Source organism: Sceloporus undulatus, chromosome 2 (genome assembly GCF_019175285.1).
Source record: "Sceloporus undulatus isolate JIND9_A2432 ecotype Alabama chromosome 2, SceUnd_v1.1, whole genome shotgun sequence".
In the NCBI taxonomy this organism is placed as follows: Eukaryota; Metazoa; Chordata; class Lepidosauria; order Squamata; family Phrynosomatidae; genus Sceloporus; species Sceloporus undulatus.
Window position 1 is genome coordinate 154,644,513 of NC_056523.1, and position 22,167 is coordinate 154,666,679.

At 42.8% G+C, this 22,167-nt stretch overlaps 3 protein-coding genes across 10 annotated transcripts in view; 1 reads left to right on the top strand and 2 right to left on the bottom strand.

The window, feature by feature from the left end:
• Positions 1-10,287, bottom strand: part of ARSG (arylsulfatase G) — a 152,949-nt gene extending 142,662 nt beyond the window's left edge. For all 7 annotated transcript variants that reach the window (XM_042449704.1, XM_042449705.1, XM_042449703.1 and 4 more), the window contains exon 1: positions 10,157-10,287. The gene's annotated coding sequence lies outside the window, so the exon portion shown is untranslated. The remainder of the gene's footprint in view (positions 1-10,156) is intronic.
• Positions 1-22,167, bottom strand: part of MAP2K6 (mitogen-activated protein kinase kinase 6) — a 1,063,669-nt gene that overhangs the window by 883,273 nt on the left and 158,229 nt on the right. The window lies entirely within an intron of this gene.
• On the top strand, positions 3,633-20,718 carry SLC16A6 (solute carrier family 16 member 6). Of its 2 annotated transcripts, XM_042449718.1 has the most exons (7): positions 3,633-3,982; positions 7,775-8,016; positions 9,534-9,677; positions 10,138-10,266; positions 13,728-14,555; positions 15,986-16,074; positions 19,184-20,718. In XM_042449718.1, the coding sequence occupies exons 2-7, from the start codon at positions 7,782-7,784 to the stop codon at positions 19,238-19,240; spliced, it is 1,482 nt and encodes a 493-aa protein (XP_042305652.1). In that variant the 5' UTR covers positions 3,633-3,982; positions 7,775-7,781; the 3' UTR covers positions 19,241-20,718. The 2 variants fall into 2 exon arrangements, with proteins under 2 accessions (XP_042305652.1, XP_042305651.1); XM_042449717.1 differs by lacking the exon at positions 19,184-20,718 and having other exon boundaries at positions 3,637-3,982; positions 15,986-18,626.

The following is a 22,167-nucleotide window of genomic DNA, read 5'->3' on the forward strand; positions in this document are numbered from 1 at the left end:
TGTGTTTGGTCACCCCTGGTTCCTCCCAGACAGAAGGCTGAAATGGAGGACATGCCCTGGAAAAGGAGGGCCAGAGTCAGCAAACTACATTTCTCAGAATTTCACAGCATGGAGCTATGGCTGTTAAAGCAGTGTCAAGCTGGATTATTGCTGCAGTGAGATAGAACCAGGCAGCTCCCTTCCTTCTTCCCTGACACTGCCATTCACCTTAAATGACCTCCCCAAGATTCGAGCCTTGAGAGCCAGGCTTCTCTCCTTCCTTCCTGAGGCCATAGCTTTTTCCAAGACTGTAAAGCTGTGAAGGTAGGCAGGCTCAACCCTGGCTAGTCCTTGGATGGGAGACCACCAAAGAATACCAGGCACAGGGTGACCAGGCGCCCTCCTTTTCAGCCTTCTGTCCAGGAGGTATTCCAAAAAGCACTCCATTCTCAGCACGATCAAACACCATGGATTTACATTTACTACAGTAAATGAGTCTTTCCAGCTTTTAGTTTGTAAGGTCCTCCATCTTTTCCACAAATGTCCTACATTTTGCACTGCCCTGGTCTTCCTTCGCAGTGGATGAGTCAGGAGTCATCACTTTCTTTTTTTCCTTAATAAATTAAGAATTGTTCCATTTAGATTTGCATTTTATGCACTGAGTTAAAAGCTTCTTTTTTATTTTCAGTGTGTCCATCTGCAGAATTGAAACTTAAGACCACTTTGTCTACAAATGCGATACTATTTTGGTAGCGGGTGTGAGCATGAATCAAACATGCTTCAAGCTTTCATCCCGCAATATCCTAATTTCTTTTCCTGGATGCCCTACATTTTGCAGTGCCCTGGTCCTCCTCTGTGGTGCTTTGCTGCAGGCTCTGTTTCAGAGGAAACCAGTTCTGAGGATTCCTTGCCAAGGAAAACCCTATGAAATTCATGGGGAAATTCATAAGCCCAGAGGCAAACTGAAGGGACATGAAAGCACACAAATCAAATATGAAAGCATCTTCTGCTGAATGGAGAGAAAGGCTGATACATCCTTATGGCGCATGTGGCAGACAAATGGGAAGATATTAAGGTCGCCCATTCCCTGCAGAGGAACTGGGGCTGCATCCGCACTGCAGAAATAATCCAGTTTGCCACCACTTGAACTGCCCTGGCTCAGTGCTATAGAATTTGGGGGATTGTAGTTCTGTGAGACATTCAGCCTTCTCTGTCAAAGACAGCTCTGGTGCCACTCCACAACAAACTACAAATCCCACTGAGCCAGGGCAGTTAATGTGGTGTCGAACTGCATTAATTCTGTAGTGCAGATGAAGCCTATGATACTTAAAAAATTATTATTGTTTTTCCAAGCTCAAATGAGTTTTCCAGACATGGCTCCCTGCAACCTGACTTCCTATGCTCCTTCCAAGAAGTTCAGTAAGGTTGAACTTCTGAGTAAACATGACTGAGCTCTGTCTGAAAGGGTAATCATTCTATGAATATAATGGGCCCTCCGCATTCCCTGGGGATAAGGGTACAGGACCAATACGAAAGTGGGAAAACCGCAAATAAAAAAGACCACTGTTTCTTTTACCTGGGAAAACACCTCTCTAGGGATCTCTAGGCCTTCCAAACCAATTCTGTTGTCAATATCTGCCAGAAGTTGACCATACAACAAATGTCTACAAATGTCGAGAGAAGTGTTCCCTCTAGGAGTTTATCACACTGGAGCTAATTTCAGCATTAAAGAGAGATTAAAGTGCATTTAAAGCATCCTGCAAATAAAGCAAAAACGGCAAGTAACTGTGAGGATGACTATCGCATGCAATTGCGCAAATAAAGTGATATCGGAAATGCATTGTCGCTGGAATTCCGAAAGTAAAAAGATGCACATTAATGTTTCTTTGTGAACATTTTAATGGCGGGTCTTGCGCAATGTTGTGTGAAATTGTTTCGCTCAACTACGCGATTTTTCCGAGATATTCATGGGATAAACTCCTGATCTACTTCATGTGATAAACTCCTAAAGAGCATGAATTGATACGTATATGAGTGCTTTCAGCTTGTACCTGGTCATGTCCTTCCTTTTTCTTGAATGCTCTACATTTGGTGTGCTTTGTCTTCCTCTGCAGTTAAGACATCTTTATAAATACGCTTGTCCATCCACATTTGCTAGGCTTAGGGGCACAAGACCCCTGTGAATATGAAAAAACTGCAAACATCAAAAGCACCGTGTTTTTACCGGAGAGGACACCTCTCTAGGAATCTCTAGGTCCTCCAGCACAATTCTGTGGTCCATGTCCAACAGACACTAACCATAGAACGCACTTGAGGAGCTACAAAGGCCTAGTAGTCTCTCTAGGAATCTCTAGGTCTTTCAGTGGGACTTTTAGTTAAAGCTGACCATAGAGTTGCACTGGAGGGCCCAGATATTCCTAGAGAGAACATATGAACCAATTCTGTGAATAATCAAATCTGCAAATATCAGAGCTGCAATTATGGAGGGATGAGTGTAATTCTATGTAACTAGGGCTGCCATAATTGTCCACTTTTACCAGGGACAAAATGTGGAACAAATTCAAGACCAAACTGTAGGACAACTGCAGGACAAAACTCAGCCCAAAATGTAGGACATTGAAGAAAAATGGTGGACCTTAAATAATGTAACCCATGTTCTGGAACACAAGGGGGAAAACAGCAGGGGCTCAATGGGAGTATTAATGGGCGAGGGGAGAAGGTGGCCCCAAGCCAGCAAACGTGGCAAAGGCACTGCACTCCCCAGGTGCGACCGACCCACCTCCTATACCCACTGCCCCTGCTCAGCGCCCTCCTGCAGGATGACCATACATCCTCTTTTTCCAGGACATGTCCTCCATTCCAGCCTTTAGTCCAGGAGGAATCCAAAAGGTCCTCCATTTTGCGCATGACTAAGAAGCATGGATTGATATGTCTGTTTCTAGGTTTTATTTGCTGACTGAATGTCCATTTCTCTCCCATGCCCTGTCCTCCTTTGTGGTGAGGACACCTGGACACTCTGAACTGATGATGGGCAAGGGAAGGGAGAAGGTGGCACCTGGCATCGCACTCCCTAGGCGTGGCCTTCTCATCATGCCCTCCCTCCCTCCCTCCCTGGCTTTGCCCGGGACTGGCCAGATGGCCTGGCCGCCACAATGGAGGTCTTTCAGCCTGTCTTTCTTCCTCCCCAGAGAGGGGCTCAAGGGGGCCCACCCGCGACAGGCACCAAGCAGCACGATTTAAAACAAGGCAACAATAGGAAAAGAGAAAGAAATGTAAAAACCAATTAAATGGATTTTAAAGGGTTAAAAATAGTCATACATTAAAATATTTAACATGTCAAGAATAGAAACTGTTTATCTATAAATACACACACACATATATATATATATCTATGTCTATCTCAGTCCTGCTCAGAATGGAGGACGTTTTGGAACCCCTATTGGGGAGAAGGCTGAAAAGGAGGAGGGCGAAGTGGGGGAGGCCGCGCGCGCGGGGGCTGCGTCGGGGGCGCGCCCAGCTCCCTCCCTCCCTCCCTGCCGGGCGAGCAAGGAGAGAAAGGACTGGGCTGCAGTTCCGGCGTGCTTCCCGTGGCGCACATGGCGCTGCTGAGCTCCGCGCGCTCCGGGTGTCTGTGCCGGCAGAGACCGGCTGGAGCCGGTATAAGAAGCTCCTCTCTCTCTCTCTGGCAGAGCCGAGCCGAGCAGGCACCGAGAGGAAGAAGGACCCTCCTGAGGGGCATGGGGCGGCGGCAGCAGCCTTCCTGACGGAGAAGAGAGCAGCCCGGCCTCGCAGGGCTCGGGAGGGGCCCCCAGCTCCAAGGCAGCCCCGGGTTCAAGAGGGAGGGAGGGAGGGAAGAGGAGGATGACCTGGCCCTAGCAGGACAAGGCTGGGCTCCTGGGCGGACAGAGGGAAGGAAAGAAGGAAGGAAGCCCTCGCCTCCGGAGCCGCCTCCCTCTCAGCCCCCAGCACCACCACCAGCAGCACCGGTCGCCCTCACGGGCTGGTAAGTCTTCCCACTGGGACCCAGTGGGCGACACTTTGGAGCGTACACACGTGTCTGGCTGTCAGTGTACACACACACTCACACACACACCCTTCTCTCGCCTCACTTTTCTATCTATCTATCTATCTATATATACATATATATATATCCCCCCTCTCTCTCTATCTCTCTCTGTATACACACACACACATCACATATATACATGTATACACACAGACACATGTTAGTGTGTGTTATCATTTAAGCAGCACCTCAACTCCCCCCTTTTTAAGAAAAGAAAGAGGAAGAAGAGGGAAGGGGGCTGCAGCCAGTTTGAAGCAGTGGCCTCATCTGTGTCTTGAAAGTGCACAAACTGATGGAGGACCTATGCCTCCTCCTGACTGCTTTCTGCCCTCACTGCCTCACAGGACACTCATGCTGAGCCTTGAGGGGCCCCTGGTTTTCCCATCTGAAATGTATGTATGTGTGTGTGTGTAGTTTTGCCCCCTTTTTTAGTCCTTAATGGAACAGATTTGGCTTGTGGCTATTTGCAGCACGGCCAGACTTGCATCTCTCCACACCCCAGCAAGGTATCAAGGCGCTTTAAACCGGATCCAGGCAAAGTGCATGGCAGGCGCAAGGTGGCCACCAGAAGTCTCCCCTCTGCTCCCTGCAGGTCTGCAAACTCTGAAGGGATCCCACCTCAATTCAAGTCCCTGGGCAAGAGGGGACTCAAACACCCCAAGCGTTTTGCTGAGGGGGAATGCCTTGTAGTACTGAAGAAGCCACAGTGTGCGACTCCTCCTAATATTCTGCAGATCAAGCTGGTTTAAGGGGAGCCCGTCTTGCAGAGAGCTGTGGGAAGAGAGACCATTTATTCAAGACCAGATCAGCCCTGCTCCATACTGGCTCTATCTGCTGCATGGCCAAAGGACAGTACAAAAGCCACATGGCAGATACAGCTTATCAATGCATTTTCCTTCTGCCCATTGTAGGGGGAGGAAAAAACACTGTCATTTGTAAATCCCTTTTTGGGTAAGTGGGAGGCATTGTTACATTTTAAAACAAGTCATCAAAACAGGATGGTTTTAACCAGTTTGTTTCAAGGTTGTAATGGGAAGCCTGAGTCTTTTTTACAGAGCACTGAAAGTACTAGGTTCCTGTCTGGATTCCTCCAAGCATGAGGTGACTGTCCAGCTCTCTGGTTTCATAAGCACCTGCAGACTGCAGGCCTTGCTATAATAAGTGCTGTTTCTAGTAAACCTAAACAGACTATGGTCACTTTTTACTTACAAGGTTTATTATTCCTTTTTTAAACTTAAAGATCTCTAAGATAGCATTACATTGCTTCTGGTTTGTGGTACAGATTGGTTTCTTGGGTAAAGGCAGTCATTCTCTAGCGTGTCGCTTGTATACATCCCTGAACTCCATGTCTCAGTAAAGTTGAAAGAAATCTTATTTGGTCATGGAGGAAGCAGTAATATACATCAATATACATCCATTAATAGAAATACTAGGAGAGAGAATATTAAGGCAGTTGCTGATCACCTTCATCTCTTTTAATGTATACACTTGAAACTGTTCAGAACAAACCCTAATTATTATTTTGCCTAAATCTTTTGTTACTACTCTCCTAGAAGATTCTCAAAATTCAACTGTGATAAATCAGGCCCTTTTAAGTCCACTGATTTCAATAGGCTTATCGATGCCTTGGACCCATGTGCATCTGGATACTGTCCATGACCTAATACTGAAGTGCTGCTTATGAGTAGCATGAATAATACTGTATGTGATACATACAGAATTATATATCATATGCCATTTTCAAAGACAAAGCTGTGTTAGTCTGTTTCAGTATGAAAGATTCCTTCCTTGTTATATTACATGCAGTTAAATTTAAATCACTTTTCATTGGGACTTATCAAAATGTGCCACTTAGGAATGACAACATGGGGTTGTTTCCTCCTAAATGTATGCACAGATTTCTAAACTATTCAAAAGAGTAAAACTGAGGGGCAAAACATGATTTATTCAGTTATGATTCCCCCCCCCCCCCCGATTACTGAAATGGGCTAACAGCAATGCTTGCTGGAGTTCTGCACAGTACTTGAGGGTCCCTGTTCTTAAGAAACTACATGCATGAAAGGTAAATGCAAAAACCCAGGAAAGAAACTAGGAGTTCTAAGCCAGTGAACTACTTCCATTCACCTTTTTCAGAATCCAAGGAGCACTGACTATATCTGAAAAGTAATAGTGCACATTAATGAAAACACACTGTACTGATGCAATTTTGGCTTTTGTTCATTTAAGGTGATTCACTGCTATGGAAGATTCTGACCACATATACTATTCCGAGAGCAGGAGGACTGCTTAAGAGGTTATGTGCACAGTACTGCTTTAGTGAAGAATATAATTCACGGGCTGTGCAGACCACCCCTGAAGGGGCGGCCTGCAGCCGCATCTATTTTTCCCAGATCGGGGCCACAGCAACTGCATGCCACAGCCCTGATCTGGCCTTTCCATGGCACATAAAGAAGCTGCAAAAAGCCGCTCCTTTTCGTGCCCTAGAAAGGGCACCATAACCCCCGGCGCCACAGCTTTATGGTGCTCCTTTGGCGCTGCGTCATGTAAATGCAGTGCCAAAGGAGCACCATGACACTGTGTGCCATGTGGTGAGGTCCACAGTGTCACACCGCCATGGGGCAGTCAGGGAGTGCGTTGTGTAGATGCCACACCCTGACTCCGCCCCCAGGTCGGCCCTAATGGCCGGGCTGCACAGGCTCAACCAGCTGGAATAGTTATAAGAGAAGCAGAGCTTCTCTTTTGCACCTAAACTTCTGTGACTGAAAAGTACTCCATGTCTTCCTTTGCCTGGTGTCCATTTTTGACTAATAGTGTTACTGTAATTTATTTATTTTTTGTTTGCTTAAAGCAGCAAGTTGTTGCAGGGGGTTGGAAAGATAAGATAATTTAAAGCAGTTTATAAGTTACCAAGCACCAGTGGGAAGACAATGACAGAGGTAGGGGGAAAACATGAACTTTGTATAGGAGTAACACAAAGTCCTCCATGTGTGCTTAATATTTATAGGCCAGATGAACTAGGTAGTTCAGTCAAAGTCCCTGTCACTTGAATAGTGGCAGCCACTACAAGCACTCAGGCTGTTCTATTTGTTTTAAATCAGGAATATCAAAAATCATCCTGTGGATAGTTTACATAACTTTCCATCTAAGCAGAAGGCATACAGAACTTATGAGACTGACGGGTCTATAATGTAACATAATCTTAGCCTGAAAGGTCAGTCTAATTGCTTTAAGGGATGTTAACTAGCTGCAAATGCAACCCAAAACTGCAATTTTAGGACCATCTTGTCACTGTGTTGGTGCAATTTCACAGAGCGTTTGCGCTTGTCATGGGTTTCTCACAAAGTTGTTTCTCTTACACTGTATTTAAGTCAGATGACAGTTACTTAATTGCTTGTTCTTAAATGGAAACAGCTGGTCCTTATGAATAAATACATTTTCTGGTTCCTAATTCAACTAGTCCAATCTGATCATAAAAGGACAAACTTCTGTTGAGATAAGATGTATACCATCTTGAAGTAGCAATCAGCTAACTGTTGCTTCCAGCTTTCTAAGTGCCATGAAAGGGCAGCTGCTTTTTGTAACCAGGGCTGTGTTCCAAAACATCTTTGCTATGGTAGTAGGGACCATTGACTTCATCAGACATACTTCCAAGCAGGCATGTTGAGGATATAGGCTTATGGCATAGTTTTAGAAGATGTCCTGATGTCCTGATCTTCTTTTCTATTACAGAGCAAAAATGACCGTCAAAGCTGCAAGAATGTCATGCATTGCTCCAAATGTTTATACTAAAGTGCCTGATGGAGGATGGGGCTGGGTTGTGGCTTTTGCTTTCTTCTTTGTGGAGGCCCTGACATACGGAATCATCAAGTCTTTTGGAGTCTTCTTTACAGACTTAGTGCAAAGTTTTGAAGAAACCAATAGCAGGATATCATGGATAATCTCAATATGTGTGTTTGTACTAACATTTACAGGTGAGTATACAGTAGATGCTAAACAGTTGACTTCTTAACAACTGGAACCTATAGGAATTTCAGCATGCCTAAATCCACTGATTTCAGTGGACTTAAATGTGCCTTGTTCTAGGCTGTTAGTTATGTCTGTGCATCTTGCATAAATACCAAAAACTAAGATCAACAAATATAGGTAGATCTGAGCTGGTTTCACAGACTTGCCTCATTATAAGGCTGACCCTGCAATTTAAGAGAGAACTAGGCAAGAATACTGGCCTTTAGTAACTTCTACTGTTGTCTCACATAAATGAAGAAGATGCTCAGTACATGAATTTACATCTACCATGAAAGCAAAAAGAAAAATCTTAGGAAAAAGCAAGGGAAATAGGAGGGCAAGGAATTTGAGAAGATACAATCACCTGTACCAGCTCTTCTTTGATGAATGGAAGGTGCAGACGGCAGAGTTGCTGATTTCAGTGTACGTATCTGGAACAGGAGAAACTCTCCCCGCATCCCCACCCTGGCTTTAGCATTTATCTCAAGTGAGACAACTCAATCAAACCAGCTCTTCTTTAAGGAAAGATAACACTGAAAGAAGAGTCCAGAACACTGAGGGCTTGTTTCCATTTCACAGTTGTTTCCATACTTAAATAAATCGCATCAGTTAGGTTTCTTGGAGAAAAGTCCACTCCTGAAAAGTGTATGTGTATAGTTGCTGTAGTAGTAGTAGTAATAGTAGCAACAGCTCTATATGGTGGGTTATTTAAGTTTACTGACATAGGAGGAATTATCACTTGAGTCCTAGCTGCTAGGGTTTAATGATAAGAAATTAAACAATTAAGGAATACTGTTCTGGATTACTGCATCATTGGCTAGCCTATGCTAGATTGATGTGCTGTTTAGTACAGGGTATTTGGGGAGTGATGGGGTAAAGTTTTGAAATCTTGTCAACCTGGATTGTCTTTAACTTTATATCCCACTTCTTCCCCTCGCAGCTAAGATTCAAGGGGGACTAACAGAAGGGCAAAATTCTTAGTTATATCAATCCATGTTTTATTTCTTCTTAGCATAATAGGCAAGTGTATCATTGGGGTGGTACACATGGGTGCTTTGTAACACTCTGACACCAAAATTAGGGCTCGCTACGGCTCAGCATCAATATGAGCCGAGCCCTAATATTGGTGCCATTACGTCACAAGGCTGCGGCCCTGTCCACACACAGCCTTGTGACTTAAGGGCACCGGAGCGCCCACACGCCTCTGTGCGGAAGCAACATCATAAGGACTGCAACACAGCCCTTATCTCACTGCAAAAAGGAGCTGCTCTAGGCGGCTCTTTTTGCTGTGCGGCGTTGCTGCCCTGTATGGTTGCTGCAGCAACACGGTGCAGCAAAGAGGGGTGGCGTTTCGCGGCCCGTGTGTACCGCCCCATTATGTAACAAAAAGCCAACACAGTTCCTCCTATTAGCATACCTTGCAGCTACTACAATTTTAAGAGAGGTACAGTTGCTAAAAATGACCCTTTCCCCTCTTTTGCAGCTCCTCTTTCTACAGTACTAGCCAATCGTTTTGGTCATCGTTTGGTGGTGATTATTGGAGGTTTGCTGATAAGCACTGGAATGGTTGGAGGCTCCTTTGCACGCACTGTTACTGAAATGTACATTTCCATTGGCATAATCTCGGGTGAGTTACAGGTTCCAGTTTTTTGTGAAGCTGCCATCTATCCTAATTTTTCAAGATAAATGTTTATATTCAGATCTGGAAGCAAGCAAGGAATCTAGTGGCCCAAGGTAGCTTGGTAAATTTTGTGGGGCTATCTGTTTCTGCTAAATGACTTTGGTTGTTATTAACATGATACACTTACAACTTTTATAACTACCTGGTAGAGCATATATCAAGATCTTATCACTAAGAAATCTGTCATAATGCATTTCTGTGAATGGAACAATTATACAAATTGTGGGTGGGAATTGGCAAAAAGTGCCATTATTCAAGGATCAGTATCTTTGTGGGTGGGTACTGGCCATAGTGAGTGACTGAAAAATATAAAAACAGGGAGGGAAAAACTGCAAAAATTTAGTCCCATATCAACATTTCCTTGATTGTCTTATACTAATGGCATTTGTTTGATATTTGTTCACAGGACTAGGATACTGCCTTACCTTTCTCCCAACCGTCACCATTCTGTCACAGTACTTTGACAAAAAGCGCTCATTAGTCACAGCTGTAGCTTCCACAGGAGAATGCTTTGCTGTCTTCTCTTTTGCACCAGGTACTGATGCTGATGTCTTGGTTTTCTCGCTGGCATGTGGTTGCTTGGCCCAGGGGTAGGGAACCTTGTTCAGCCTGAGGGCAGAATTAACTCTGGATAAGGATCATGACAGAAACTGTAAGTTAACAGTGTGGGACAGCCCACTACTGACATATAACTCATGTCACATGTACAACATGATTGTATGATTACCCCCAAACACTCACTAATTCACTTTCTTACCTGAAAATGCTCCCTTCCCAGCAGCTAGGCTTGAGTGTTCAAAGAGGGTGGCGTTTCAAGAGGAAGGAGTAGACAGTTGGGGAGGCTAATACTCCCATCCTCGGCATCAACCTCACGTGTGCCTTGCAACTAGGTTTTTTAAAATCCTGTACTGTATTAACACCAACCAAGTTTTTTGAAAAGTCTAACTCCAGCATTGGGGAATAATTCTGTCAAGCAGGGCTTGCAACACTGGAAACACCAGCAATTCCTTCCTGATTCCTGAAATCAAATCCCAAGTGCTAAAGTTATTTTTAAAAAAAATAGAAGTCTTAACGAAAGGAACAACCTTCCTACTGCATGCTGCAGCTAAAGAGATTTTACTCACTCAAGAGAGGGGGCAAGGCAGGGCAGAGAAAGCTGGTGAATGAGAGGAGCAGCCCCCTGCTATGGGCAATATCAGACTTGTAGACCAGAGATTCCCTATCCATGGCCTGGATCTTACATTTATCTTAGTTCTTTTGGCTTCATAGTATAACTTTATAAAAGGTCATATCAAAATTTGCTCCCCTACAAATTTTTAAATAAAACCTCCCAGTTAATATCGTCTATGACAGGGGTAGGCAACCTTTTTGAGCCGGGGGCCAGGTTGCTGTCCCTCAGACAACTGGAGGGCGAAGCCAGGGGGGAGCTTCCACCCTCTGGGGCCGAGCCGCGTGCCGGGGGTGGAGCTTCCACCCTCCAGGGGCGGAGCCGCATGCCGAGGGCGGAACTTTTGGCCGAAGGGAAGGGCTTGGGCATCCGTCCCAGGCCCTTCCCTTCGGCTCTTCCTTTTGGCCAAAAGGGCTCCAAGGGGCCCTTTCAGCCAAAGGGAAGGGCTTGGGCAGGCCGCCTCCTGGGCTCCTCCACGGCCCCAGGCCTCTCTCTCCGCATTAGGGATATGCCATCCCTAAGCGGCAGTGGGCTTGGCGGCGGCAGCAGCAGAACCAGGCTGGGGCCGGTCCTGCCGCCGGGCCGGATCTGGCCCATGGGTCAGGGGTTGCCAACCCCTGGTCTATGAGGTAGACACAGCTGCAACTAAATTTCTGTCTGCCTCTCAATTGGACTGACTCCTCCTCAAATACAAAGCTCATGTTTCCAGATTAGAATGGTTCTGTGGATCAGTTGATCTTTTTAAAACATTCACCAAGAGTCCAAATCAACTTTGGCTTTGCAGTATGTAAGGTACCATAGCATGGTAAGATGATCTCAAGTCAAATCTACCAGATTGCAGTCTAACAGTCCTCCTGACCAAACTCGTATAAGCCCATGTAGCTTTGCAAAGCATTAAAAAAAGATCTTTTATTGAACTGAAATCTTTGTCCTTAATCCAGAAACTTGTTTCCTCAACAAAAGCACTTATTATATTTCTGTACATAATTAGATATAGAGAGCAGTTTCCTGCTGCCTCCACTAAAAAGCCACGAAGTCCTTTCAGAAAATAGGATAAAACAAGATACACTGTCAAGCCTTCAGAATGTATGCTCCTCTGCTAGAACCAGAGGGCAATCCTTCATTCCTTTCTAAGTAGCCAGATCTTCTTTCTTCTCTTAAAATAAATCTCAAAAATACCTACTAGCTGGAAAGCCACTATTGGGATGGGGTTAAATGCCAAAGAACCTGGGAGGGAAGGAAAAGGGAAACCCAAGCCTGTACAATATCTCCTTCAAAACATGAAGAGATATTGCAAAGGGGATCAAGTCTCCATGATAATTTTGTCTAGAGGCATGTTCCGAACCCACCTTACTCCCTGTTGGTTATTATAAATGTAAATTCAGATACTATAGGATTTTGAACCTGACATTACAGTGCGTCTGTGCCATACGTGGGCGCGCCATACGCACTCAAGCCGCAGGGCGGAAGGGGCGGCGCGTCCCATTCAATTGAATGGGTGCGCACGCCTGTTGTGCCCTGCGCGCGTGCGCATGCGCGCCACCGCACACGAGCCCCATTGTTTCCAATGTGGCTCGAGCATAGGCGGAATTCGCCTTACGCGGAGGGATCCACAACGGATCCCCCGCGTAAGTCGAGGACGGACTGTATTTTACTTTGCAGAACATGTTGACTTTATACACAGTCCAGTGGGCAAGGACGCATGTGGCTTGTATACCAAATATCCTTCCAGGCTTTGTATAGTATAGAGCAGTCACTCCACCTCCAAAGACCTAAGAAGCCTGGAAGGATATTTGGTATACAAGCTGCATGCCTCATTGTTTACGAAACCCAAAACCTGGGGTCTTGCAAGAGTGAATTCCACCAAGCCTACCTGGAAGGTGTTAAGATAAGATGTACATTCCCCCAGTACTTTCCCAAAGTGGAAAATCTTTTCCAGGGTTGGAAAAAAACAGGGCTTTCGATATAAATAAATATAGACATTTAAGTAGCAAAGTGCACTCCAGATGTTATGGCCACTACATTAAATAATAATTTTTTAAGTGTTCTTTTAAAGCAAGTTTTTTGATTGAACTTATGTTAATTGAAGTATTTGTTTTTGAATAGCATTTTTTGCACTACAGAATAAAATGATTTAAAAGAAGCAACTGACACTAGATACTGGCCTAACAGTGAACAGCCAATAAACTGCTTAAGTTTAAATGTCAAAATTCACAGTCATTGTTCCACTATGTGGGCTGGTAAACAGTAATAGGTGTGTACACACACATTCATTCTAGAAGTGTGGCTTTTTAAAGTTATTTGGTTTAAACCTGCCAACCCTGCTATAAACCCTGTCACTCTTGGCTGTATTACAGAAGAGGAAGCATGTCTTTACTTTACTACTTCTGATCATTTTACTTATTATCTTATAACTGAGAATATAGGGTTCCCCCCTCTTCAGGAAATGTTCATACTGCTAGGGACAGAAGGGGAGCCACACTGGATTTCCTCCCCACATGCCACATGGTATCAGTGCCTAACTTGCGCTGGTATCTTCTGCTCTCACTTTCTTATCTGTCTACACAGTACACATTTGGGAAACTGTGTATTGTGCAGAGGGAATACCACTTGCTCAGGCAAAGAAGCAGCCCTAGTGCATGAGGCCTACACTGTCCTATATCTTTTTCTGCCTTGAGTCTGAGTCAGGAGTGTAGGTAGCCTATGTATGTGCACAATTTGGGGAAATGACTAGGTTGGGGCCCCCAAAAGTTGTACCTTTATGTTGTATTATAAGTTAGCACCCTCTGTTCCATTAATGGATGTTTCACTTTTTCCTTATTTTCTAGCTATCACTGCTTTGAAAGAACACATTGGCTGGAGATACAGCCTCTTGTTTGTTGGTCTGCTGCAGCTTGGAATTGTTGCTTGTGGAGCACTGCTACGACCCATCATAATCAAAGCACAGGAAGTAGTAAAAGTCTCCCCAGTGGAAGAGCGAAGAGAGACAAAGTACATGCTTGAAAATGAACAGACCCGCACCTCAATAGATTCCATTGACTCAGGAGTAGAAATAACTACCTCACCTCGCAACATGTCTGGAGATGCCAAACTGGAACTGAAAAATGAAGAAGAACCAAAGGAAAACACTGAGATGCTTACACAATCTAGTAGCATTCCAACCAAGGAACCAAAAATCCAACTGCTAGACTTCTCCGTGTTGAAAGACTATAGCTTTATTTGTTATGCACTTTTTGGTTTGTTTGCTACTCTGGGATTCTTTGCCCCTTCCCTATACATCATCCCCCTCAGCATGAGCCTCGGAATCGACAAGGACCACTCTGCATACATCTTGTCAGCAATGGCAATCGCGGAGGTCTTTGGCAGAATCAGCGCTGGCTGGGTCCTCAACAAAAAACCTATTCGGAAAATTTACATTGAACTCATATGTGTCATTCTGCTGGATATTGCCCTCTTTGCCTTCCCACTTGCTTATGAATTTTGGGGACTAATGATGTGTAGCATTTTCTTCGGTTTTATGCTTGGAACTGTAGCAGGCACACACATTCCTATGCTGGCTGAAGATGATGTAGTTGGCATTGAGAAGATGTCGTCTGCTGCAGGAGTTTATGTATTTATTCAAAGTTTATCAGGGTTGGCTGGACCACCCCTTGCAGGTAAAAATGAGTAGACTCATATTAATGTAGTCATATGTTCTGTGCTTTGTTTAGTGATTACATGTCCTAGCTAGGAGAGAGCCAGGAAAAGGAACAAGTGTTTTAAAAATGACAAGGGTGAATTAATAATTTAATAATAATTTGTTTTATTTATATACCGCTATTCCAAAGATCATAGCGGTGAACAGCAAGTAAGCTAATTAGCAAGTAAACTAATTAACAGCAGCATGGCTAGGCAGATGCACATAGAGGCACCAGAAGGAAGCTGGAGTATTCCTACACAACTAGGGCTGAGTGATAAACAATCTCAAAAGAGTGCAGGACATAAAATTATTTGATTTATATCTTGCTTTTCACCCAATATGAGAACCAAAGAGGCTAACATTTCCAAAAGCACATCTTCAAACACATTCTATATGCACATTTTCAAAACATGTGTTTCTATCAGCTTCCTTTTTAAAAATAACAAAACTACTCTTCTTGAAGAAGCTTTCATTGAGATTAAATGGTTACAACTTAAAAGACTCTACAAATTGAAGTTCTCCGCTTAACATCTCGCCTAACAGCTGGCATGTAGAGACTGTCCAGACAACTCCTCTAAAAAGTTTAGCTACAGCTAAGCAGAATAATTAAGAGAAAATATAATTTTGACTATTGCTGTGTGCTGTGCTTACAATTATTTACAAAGGAATTTAGAATCTGTTTAGAATCAAGTTACTGGCCTTTTTTTTACAGGGAATGATCTGAATTGTTTGTTGTTTAGGAAAACTTGCTTCGACAGTCATGGTTCTACACAACTAATTACTGCTACTACAACATACACAAAAAAATCCTATACTGTAATGGGTTAATCAATTTCTAAAATTGAGTTTTTCATTGCATTGCTAGGAAAAACAGACTGTTTGGAAGTTGAAGGTCTGTGCAATACAGTGGCAGATCTGTTTAATAACTGCAGTTTAGGAAGCAACGTCAACAACATTTCCAAAACTGTTTACAAATTTGAGTTCACAGAATGATTGGGCTGAAGTCCAAAGCACATTTACTTGGAAATGCATTTCACTGAAGTGAATAGGATATCATCTTCCTTAAATTAGTGAAATTTAGTCATAAGCCAAAAGGTTGTGCATGCGTTTATAAAAGTTTTTCCCCTAGAAGCTTTTCCTGCAGGATTCCCCCCTACTCCCCAAACTGCTTGTTAACATACCTACTGCAATTCATGGATACCTGCAGGAGAGTAACCTAAAGAGATCCAGGGACAGGAAATTCTTAAATTAAATCCCCAAGCTGCTTTTTGAACTTGGGAAAGATCACTTTGGGTGACATAATAGCTATAAACAGCTATGAAAGGACCAATCTTTGTTTGGTATCTTCACTGATATAAACTGAAGCTTTTAACACATTCATTTTTATCTCCCTGTCTCCCTGCCCAGGTGTGCTAGTGGATACTACGAAGAATTATAGTTCTGCATTCTATTCTTGTGCTGCTGGTATGCTGTTGGCTGCTGTATTTCTTTCTTTGGTGAGGCCTTGCAAAAACTTACAGTGTCCAAGTAAGAAGCAACCCATACACGAGAATGTGTCACAGACTTTGCAGCAAGTACCAGATGACTTCATAGAACCTGATCTTGCTTAAAATGAGGATTCTGAAAGAGGTTGTGATAGTATGGCTTGAATTTTAAAATACACACCATGTTTAAAGACTTGGGCAAAAGCAAGTCAGCTCCAATCCACCTTCTAAAAACTATATTTTTTAAAGGGAATGCAAAATCAAAAAAATGTGAACAGATGCTATCAATCCTTTCAGAAATATTAACGTTAATTTGTAAACACCTGGAATGCTAAATTTGTTCACACACTCCTGTCCAGCATGAAGTTGTGGTTCAAAATTCTCATATTTTCAAGCAGACACATGAAACATATGAATTCAAAATAATTGGGGGGGGGGATCATTTATGGTGAAAGAAAAATGTAATATGGGTCACGTATCAGAAACTCACTTACCAACCTTTTTTATTGCCTGCTAAGATTTCATACCAAGAAACCTTATTCTGTCAATCAGCAAGAAAAGAATGATGACACAAGAGATGATTTGGTGAAAGAAATCATTCTGAACTTTTTAGTTTTCTTATCAGATCAAAAAGTTTATTCTAGATTTTCAGGGGAAGGGGTGTTGGGGTAGATGGCATAGTTAGAGCAGGGGTGGTGAATCTGTGATTCTCCAGATGTTGGACTCCATCTTCCATAACTCCTAACCTACATAGCCAGTAGCTAAGGAAGGTGAAAGTTGGAAACCAGCAAAATCAGGAAACCACAGGGCTCTCTACCTTAACCTAGAGAATTAACAGAATGTTACTTTGTTTTAAAAACTTGTTTGACTTTCTTAAATGCTTGGAAGTAGGAGGCTACCACTTCTATTTTATGGCCAGTTACTATTTCAGATATTTCTTGAGAATATTCTGTTTCACTCCAGATTCCAATGTTTATGGTCCAAACTTATGCTTGCTTATTCAGAACTTTTTAAGTTTCATACTTTAAATATGAATTAAACCCAAGTGAGCATAGCATTGCAATCTTAGGTTGCAACCTTGTACCATTACATTGGAACACAGATCCAAAACACACTGCAGAAATAATCCAGGTTTAGACCGCTTTACCTGCCCTGGCTCAGTGCTAGGGAATTCTGGGAACTAGTTTTGTGATACATTTGGCCTTCTCTACCAGAGACTGGTATCCATCTACAACTCCCAGGATTCCATAGTACTGAGCCAGGGAAATTAAAGCAGTCTCAAACTGGATTATTTCTGCAGGGTGTTTTGGACGACAGTCTCTCTGAACTTAGTGGGATTTGCTTCTAGCAGATATATGTAGGTTGACACTGTTGAAGACTTGTACTCCCCTCTTGGCAGTTGGAAAAACATGACTTTAATACATTTTAATTTAAAACTAGTATTTATTGTTACTTTAAGAATATTAGAGGCTGTCTTGTGGGAGCAAATCTGTGGATTTTAAAAAACAACCCTTCACTAGTCTTTATTTTAACATTATTTTGTTAATTGTTCTCGAGATTATTTTTAAATGTGTAAGCAACTATAATCAGGATCTTTTCCTATTAAGCCGGGTAGAGAGAAAGGCTATGGCCAAGATCCAGTAAATTTGCTGGTGTACTCACCAGGGGCAGAGGCTGCTCTGTCTTCCTCCCTTCCTCCCCAGGTGCACAACTTCAGTCAGAAGACTTGCAGGCACCACAATATTCCCCCGGCTACTGATCAGATGCAGGGATGCACCTAAGTGTATGCCAGCTGCCCTTGCACACCTCAGGAAGAAGCATCTTTCCCTAGCATAAGGCTGCTCATTCCTCTCAGGGTATATGAGGACAGCTGTAATACATATGGATGCATCTACATAGCCAGTTAATGGCTGATGTGACTCAACTGCACCTGTAAGCCCTCCCCAGTTGCTGTTACACACCTGGACCAAGTGGTGTTGCATAGGGAAGTACAAGATACTTCCTTCTGCAACATTCAAAGAAAAACATATGGTGGCATAACAGAGTGCCATGCCAGTATATGAGACCAAGAGGATTATAGCCAATGTCTTTTAAAAATGAACCTCATCCATGCTTTTCTGGAGTACAATCCCTGAAGTACCAAAACTACAGTTCTGGTTGGCAAATGTGCTGAAGGCAGGGTCCTGATCACTTGAAGTTAGGTACAGTGGGCTTAGTAACCACTGGAGTTTGGTCCCAGGACCCTCTGTAGATACCTAAATCCATGGAAGCTCATCCTGTTATATAAATAGCAAAGTAAAATGGTGTCCCTTAAATAAAATGGCAAAATCAGTTTGTTCCTTGGGAATTTATATATTTTCTAAATATTTTCAAGCTGGGGTTTGTTGATAAAGAATATGTGGATACAGAGGGCCAACTGTATTGTATTAAGAGCATTTATGTAGTAAGTGAGGAGTCTGAACTTAAATGTTTACTGAGGCCTGTTACAGACTGCCAAAATAAAGCTGCTTCGGGTCTCTTTGGAAGCATGCTGTTTAAATGATGCATGCATCCTAAGAATCCAGAAGCTTCACCAAAGCTGCACTCCAGTGCTTAGGAATGGAGTGTGGCTTTGGTGCGACCTCCGGACTCTTAGGACCCATGCATCATTTAAATAGCATACCTCCAAAGAGACCCGAAGCAGCCTTATTTTGGCAGTCTGCAACAGGCCTGAATCAGGCAAAAGAGTTTTTAGGATGAATCTTCGCAATATCTGTGAATACAACGTAAATGAGACCTTCAAGTTTTTTTGTAGCAAGGCCTATGGATATAGGCTTAAGCCAGTTTTTCACCAATTGAGAATATGAACTCAGTCCATTTTGAGCCCCGTTCTTTCATTTGATAACATCCACACCATCATCTATGGGAGTGTGCAGAGCTCTCCATGAATGACATGGAGATACTGATTGTGTGCACTGGTGCCTCCACATAGGCATCGTACCAAGATCACAACTGTGATTTACAGAAAAATTATAAACATGGCTGGTCAAACTATATAAATTGATGTCTCAGTCATTAGCACCATGCAATTCCCAGTGATGACATACAAGTCTAACATATGGATTGTGTCTTGGGATCTTAGGTACTTATAAACTTCTCATGCACTATGTATATTCTGAAGAACTCAACACAACAGTAACTGCTGGGACCCTAATACAGCAAAGAGAAACTTTCCATTAAGGAAAAAAAAGTACCCAAGTATGGAAGTTTACATTTTTGCAGTATAACAAGAACACGCAACAACTGCCACAGGTATCAGTAACTGGTCCAAACATGTTAACACTATCACCTAGGATGGTTGTTAAACTTAGTAGCACAGACCTCAGATAAGGATTTTGTTGGTGGATTCAGAGGGAACGTGGTTGATACAGCTGGATTTTTCTCCCATTTTCAGTCAGTTATATGTAAAGAAAGGGAATTATAAAAGACAACATGTTGGCTATTCACTTACTTTTGACAGCTATCAAAGCTGACACATGCTTGCTTGCCCCACTTTTATGCATCTTTTTGTCGCAAGACAACTCAGGGGGACAAAATGACACAACAGAAATGTCTGTTTTGGTTCTGAATACACACAGTACAGATAAAAATTTCTCCATATTTTAATGGAAGTGGCAATGTATGATGATTGCTCTACTAAGGTATTTATGTATTATCAGGCACAGAGATGAGCAACAATCCAGTCTGTGATTTTCCTAAAGCCTCAGCAATGAGGAAGAGACCTGAGTCCTGAATTCACTTGCTGAAATCCTTGCAATATTAATATGGACAGGGCTTAGAGCTGATTTTCAAAGGAGCATATTTTCAAGTCTCTACAACATCAAAACACTAGGCTGTGATCTTAAGCATACTTATTTTGAAGTATGCTCTGCTAAACTCATTTTAGTTCATGGTGTAACAATGCCCAGAACACAGGAAACAGTGTTCTCACATCAAAGTGGCTTTAGCAAATCAACTCACTGTCATTGCCTGAAAAATATGAAAATCATGTTGCAGTTCAACTTCAGCACTTTATCATACATAGCAGAACCTTGATAAATTGCAGCAGATATGGAACAGATGCAGTACCCTTGATAAGGCAGTTAGCTTTTCTTTTTCTGAACTAGTGAGTATATGAACAAAATGTGGCTTGTGTTCATAAATTGTATTATTTATTTATTTATTTAGCAGGGATACCCTTATTAATTGTTTACCACTGTACCACTAGAAAAGCAGTAAATGTACTGTATAATGGTAAATGTAATATTACTTAAGTCTGAATAATGCAAAACTTCCATATGATCCTTATGCTATGAAAACTTTCATGTTAACATGGCAAGGAACACACTAACTGTATGTGGCAAAACCTAGTTGTCCTACAGGTTAACGAGGTTCTGCTGTATTTTTACAAGGATTTCCAATACTAAATGACATATATAACTGACTGCAACACAATTTACTGTCTATGTACATGCCCTATTAGCATGACCAGGAGGGTGTGTGTCTGTGTGTACAAGAAATCCAAAACAAGAACTGAACACAATCATAACAAGACTGCTGGTTTGCTCTGTACTGTGATCAGTGAACTCTACAAGTGCTACCAAATACTGAATTTTGCAATAAACCTTTTTTAAAGAATGTCTTTGTTTCAGTTTAATAGCTGTGTTTTAATCCTAAACCTCCCAGTTCACCTTTTAACCATGAGCAATGAACTGTAACCCTAGCAGGTACAGCTAAAATTTAACACTGTTCCAATTTGTTAATGCAAAAGATAACTACTTACCAAGGTAACCCACTGGAAAAACATATTACCTCTTAAGCTCTGCACTAAATGCAAGTGAAATAATGTAATTCTTCACATGGCTGAAAACATCTGCACCAGAACCAGCTAATTTTGTTCTTCTCATGTGGTACTATCTTCTCTCCTCAGCCGCAACCCTTCACCAGCCCTACACTATGTCATTTTCCCTTGTGCCATTCATGCTGTGCAGTGTTCCAGTACTTGGTTCCTCCCCTATCTAGGTTTAACTTTCACTACAGAGTTTTGTGTTCTGGTATTTTGTCCCACTCAGTCAGCAGCTGCTCTGGTGGCGCAGTGGTTAAATGCCTGTACTGCAGCCATTCACTTGAAACCACAAGGTTGCGAGTTCAAGACCAGCAAAAGGGCCCAAGCTCAACTCAGGCTTGCATCCTTCCGAGGTCGCTAAAATGAGTACCCAGACTGTTGGGGGCAAATTAGCTCACTTGCTAATTAGCTTACTTGCTGTTCACCGCTATGATCTTTGGAATAGCGGTATATAAATAAAACAAATTAATTAATTAGTTTGTTTTGTCTCTGCCCATTTCTTCACTAAATGAGCCAACATAGTATAGTGGTTTGAATGCTGAACTGTGACTCTGGAGACCAGGGTTCGAATCCCTGTTCAGGCATGGAAATCTATTGGGCGACTTTGTGCAAGTTACACTCTCTCAGCCTCTGAGGAAGCAAATGAAACCTCCCTCCAAACAAATCTTGCTCAGAAAACCCCATGATAGGGTGACCTTGGGGGGTCTCCATATGTCAGAAACAACTTAAAGGGTACACAACAATAACAAGATTTCCTCACTATAGCCTTCCCTTGTCATGCATTTCTATTGGGGACTAGGAAATGCAAAGTTTCCAGATCTTTCAAGCCCACCTGTGTCTTTTTTCTCCTGATACCTCTACTCTCCAATGCAGAGCTCACCAGGGTGGTGACTGTTGAAAGGTGCTGCAGGAGCAGAGTTGTAAGCAATGGAAGAAACCTGATGAGAGAGATGCAAAAACAAAAGGATGAGGGAATTCAAGGACTTGTTTGCTTGTTTGTTTTTCTTGGTCTAGGCAGCAAGTCAGACCTGCTGATGAACTTTGTGTGACTGCTGTGATGGCCTCTAAAAGATAATGAATGAAACACATGGATCTCTGGGTTAATAAATCAACAGAAGAAGGGGTGTGGAATGGCTCCCCTGTGCCCCCAACAATCATGTAGCCTTCAAAAGATTAATCTGCCCCTTGTCTCAAGAGAATGCAATCTTGAACATGAACAATGTTCCCCTGCTCCAAAAAAA

Excerpts from the sequence above, each read along its gene's own strand:
- SLC16A6 (XM_042449717.1), top strand. The coding sequence starts at position 7,782 with ATGACCGTCAAAGCTGCAAGAATGTCATGCATTGCTCCAAATGTTTAT. Across the intron at positions 9,678-10,137 it reads TTCCATTGGCATAATCTCGG|GACTAGGATACTGCCTTACC; the intron begins GTGAGTTACAGG and ends ATTTGTTCACAG. Across the intron at positions 10,267-13,727 it reads TGTCTTCTCTTTTGCACCAG|CTATCACTGCTTTGAAAGAA; the intron begins GTACTGATGCTG and ends CTTATTTTCTAG.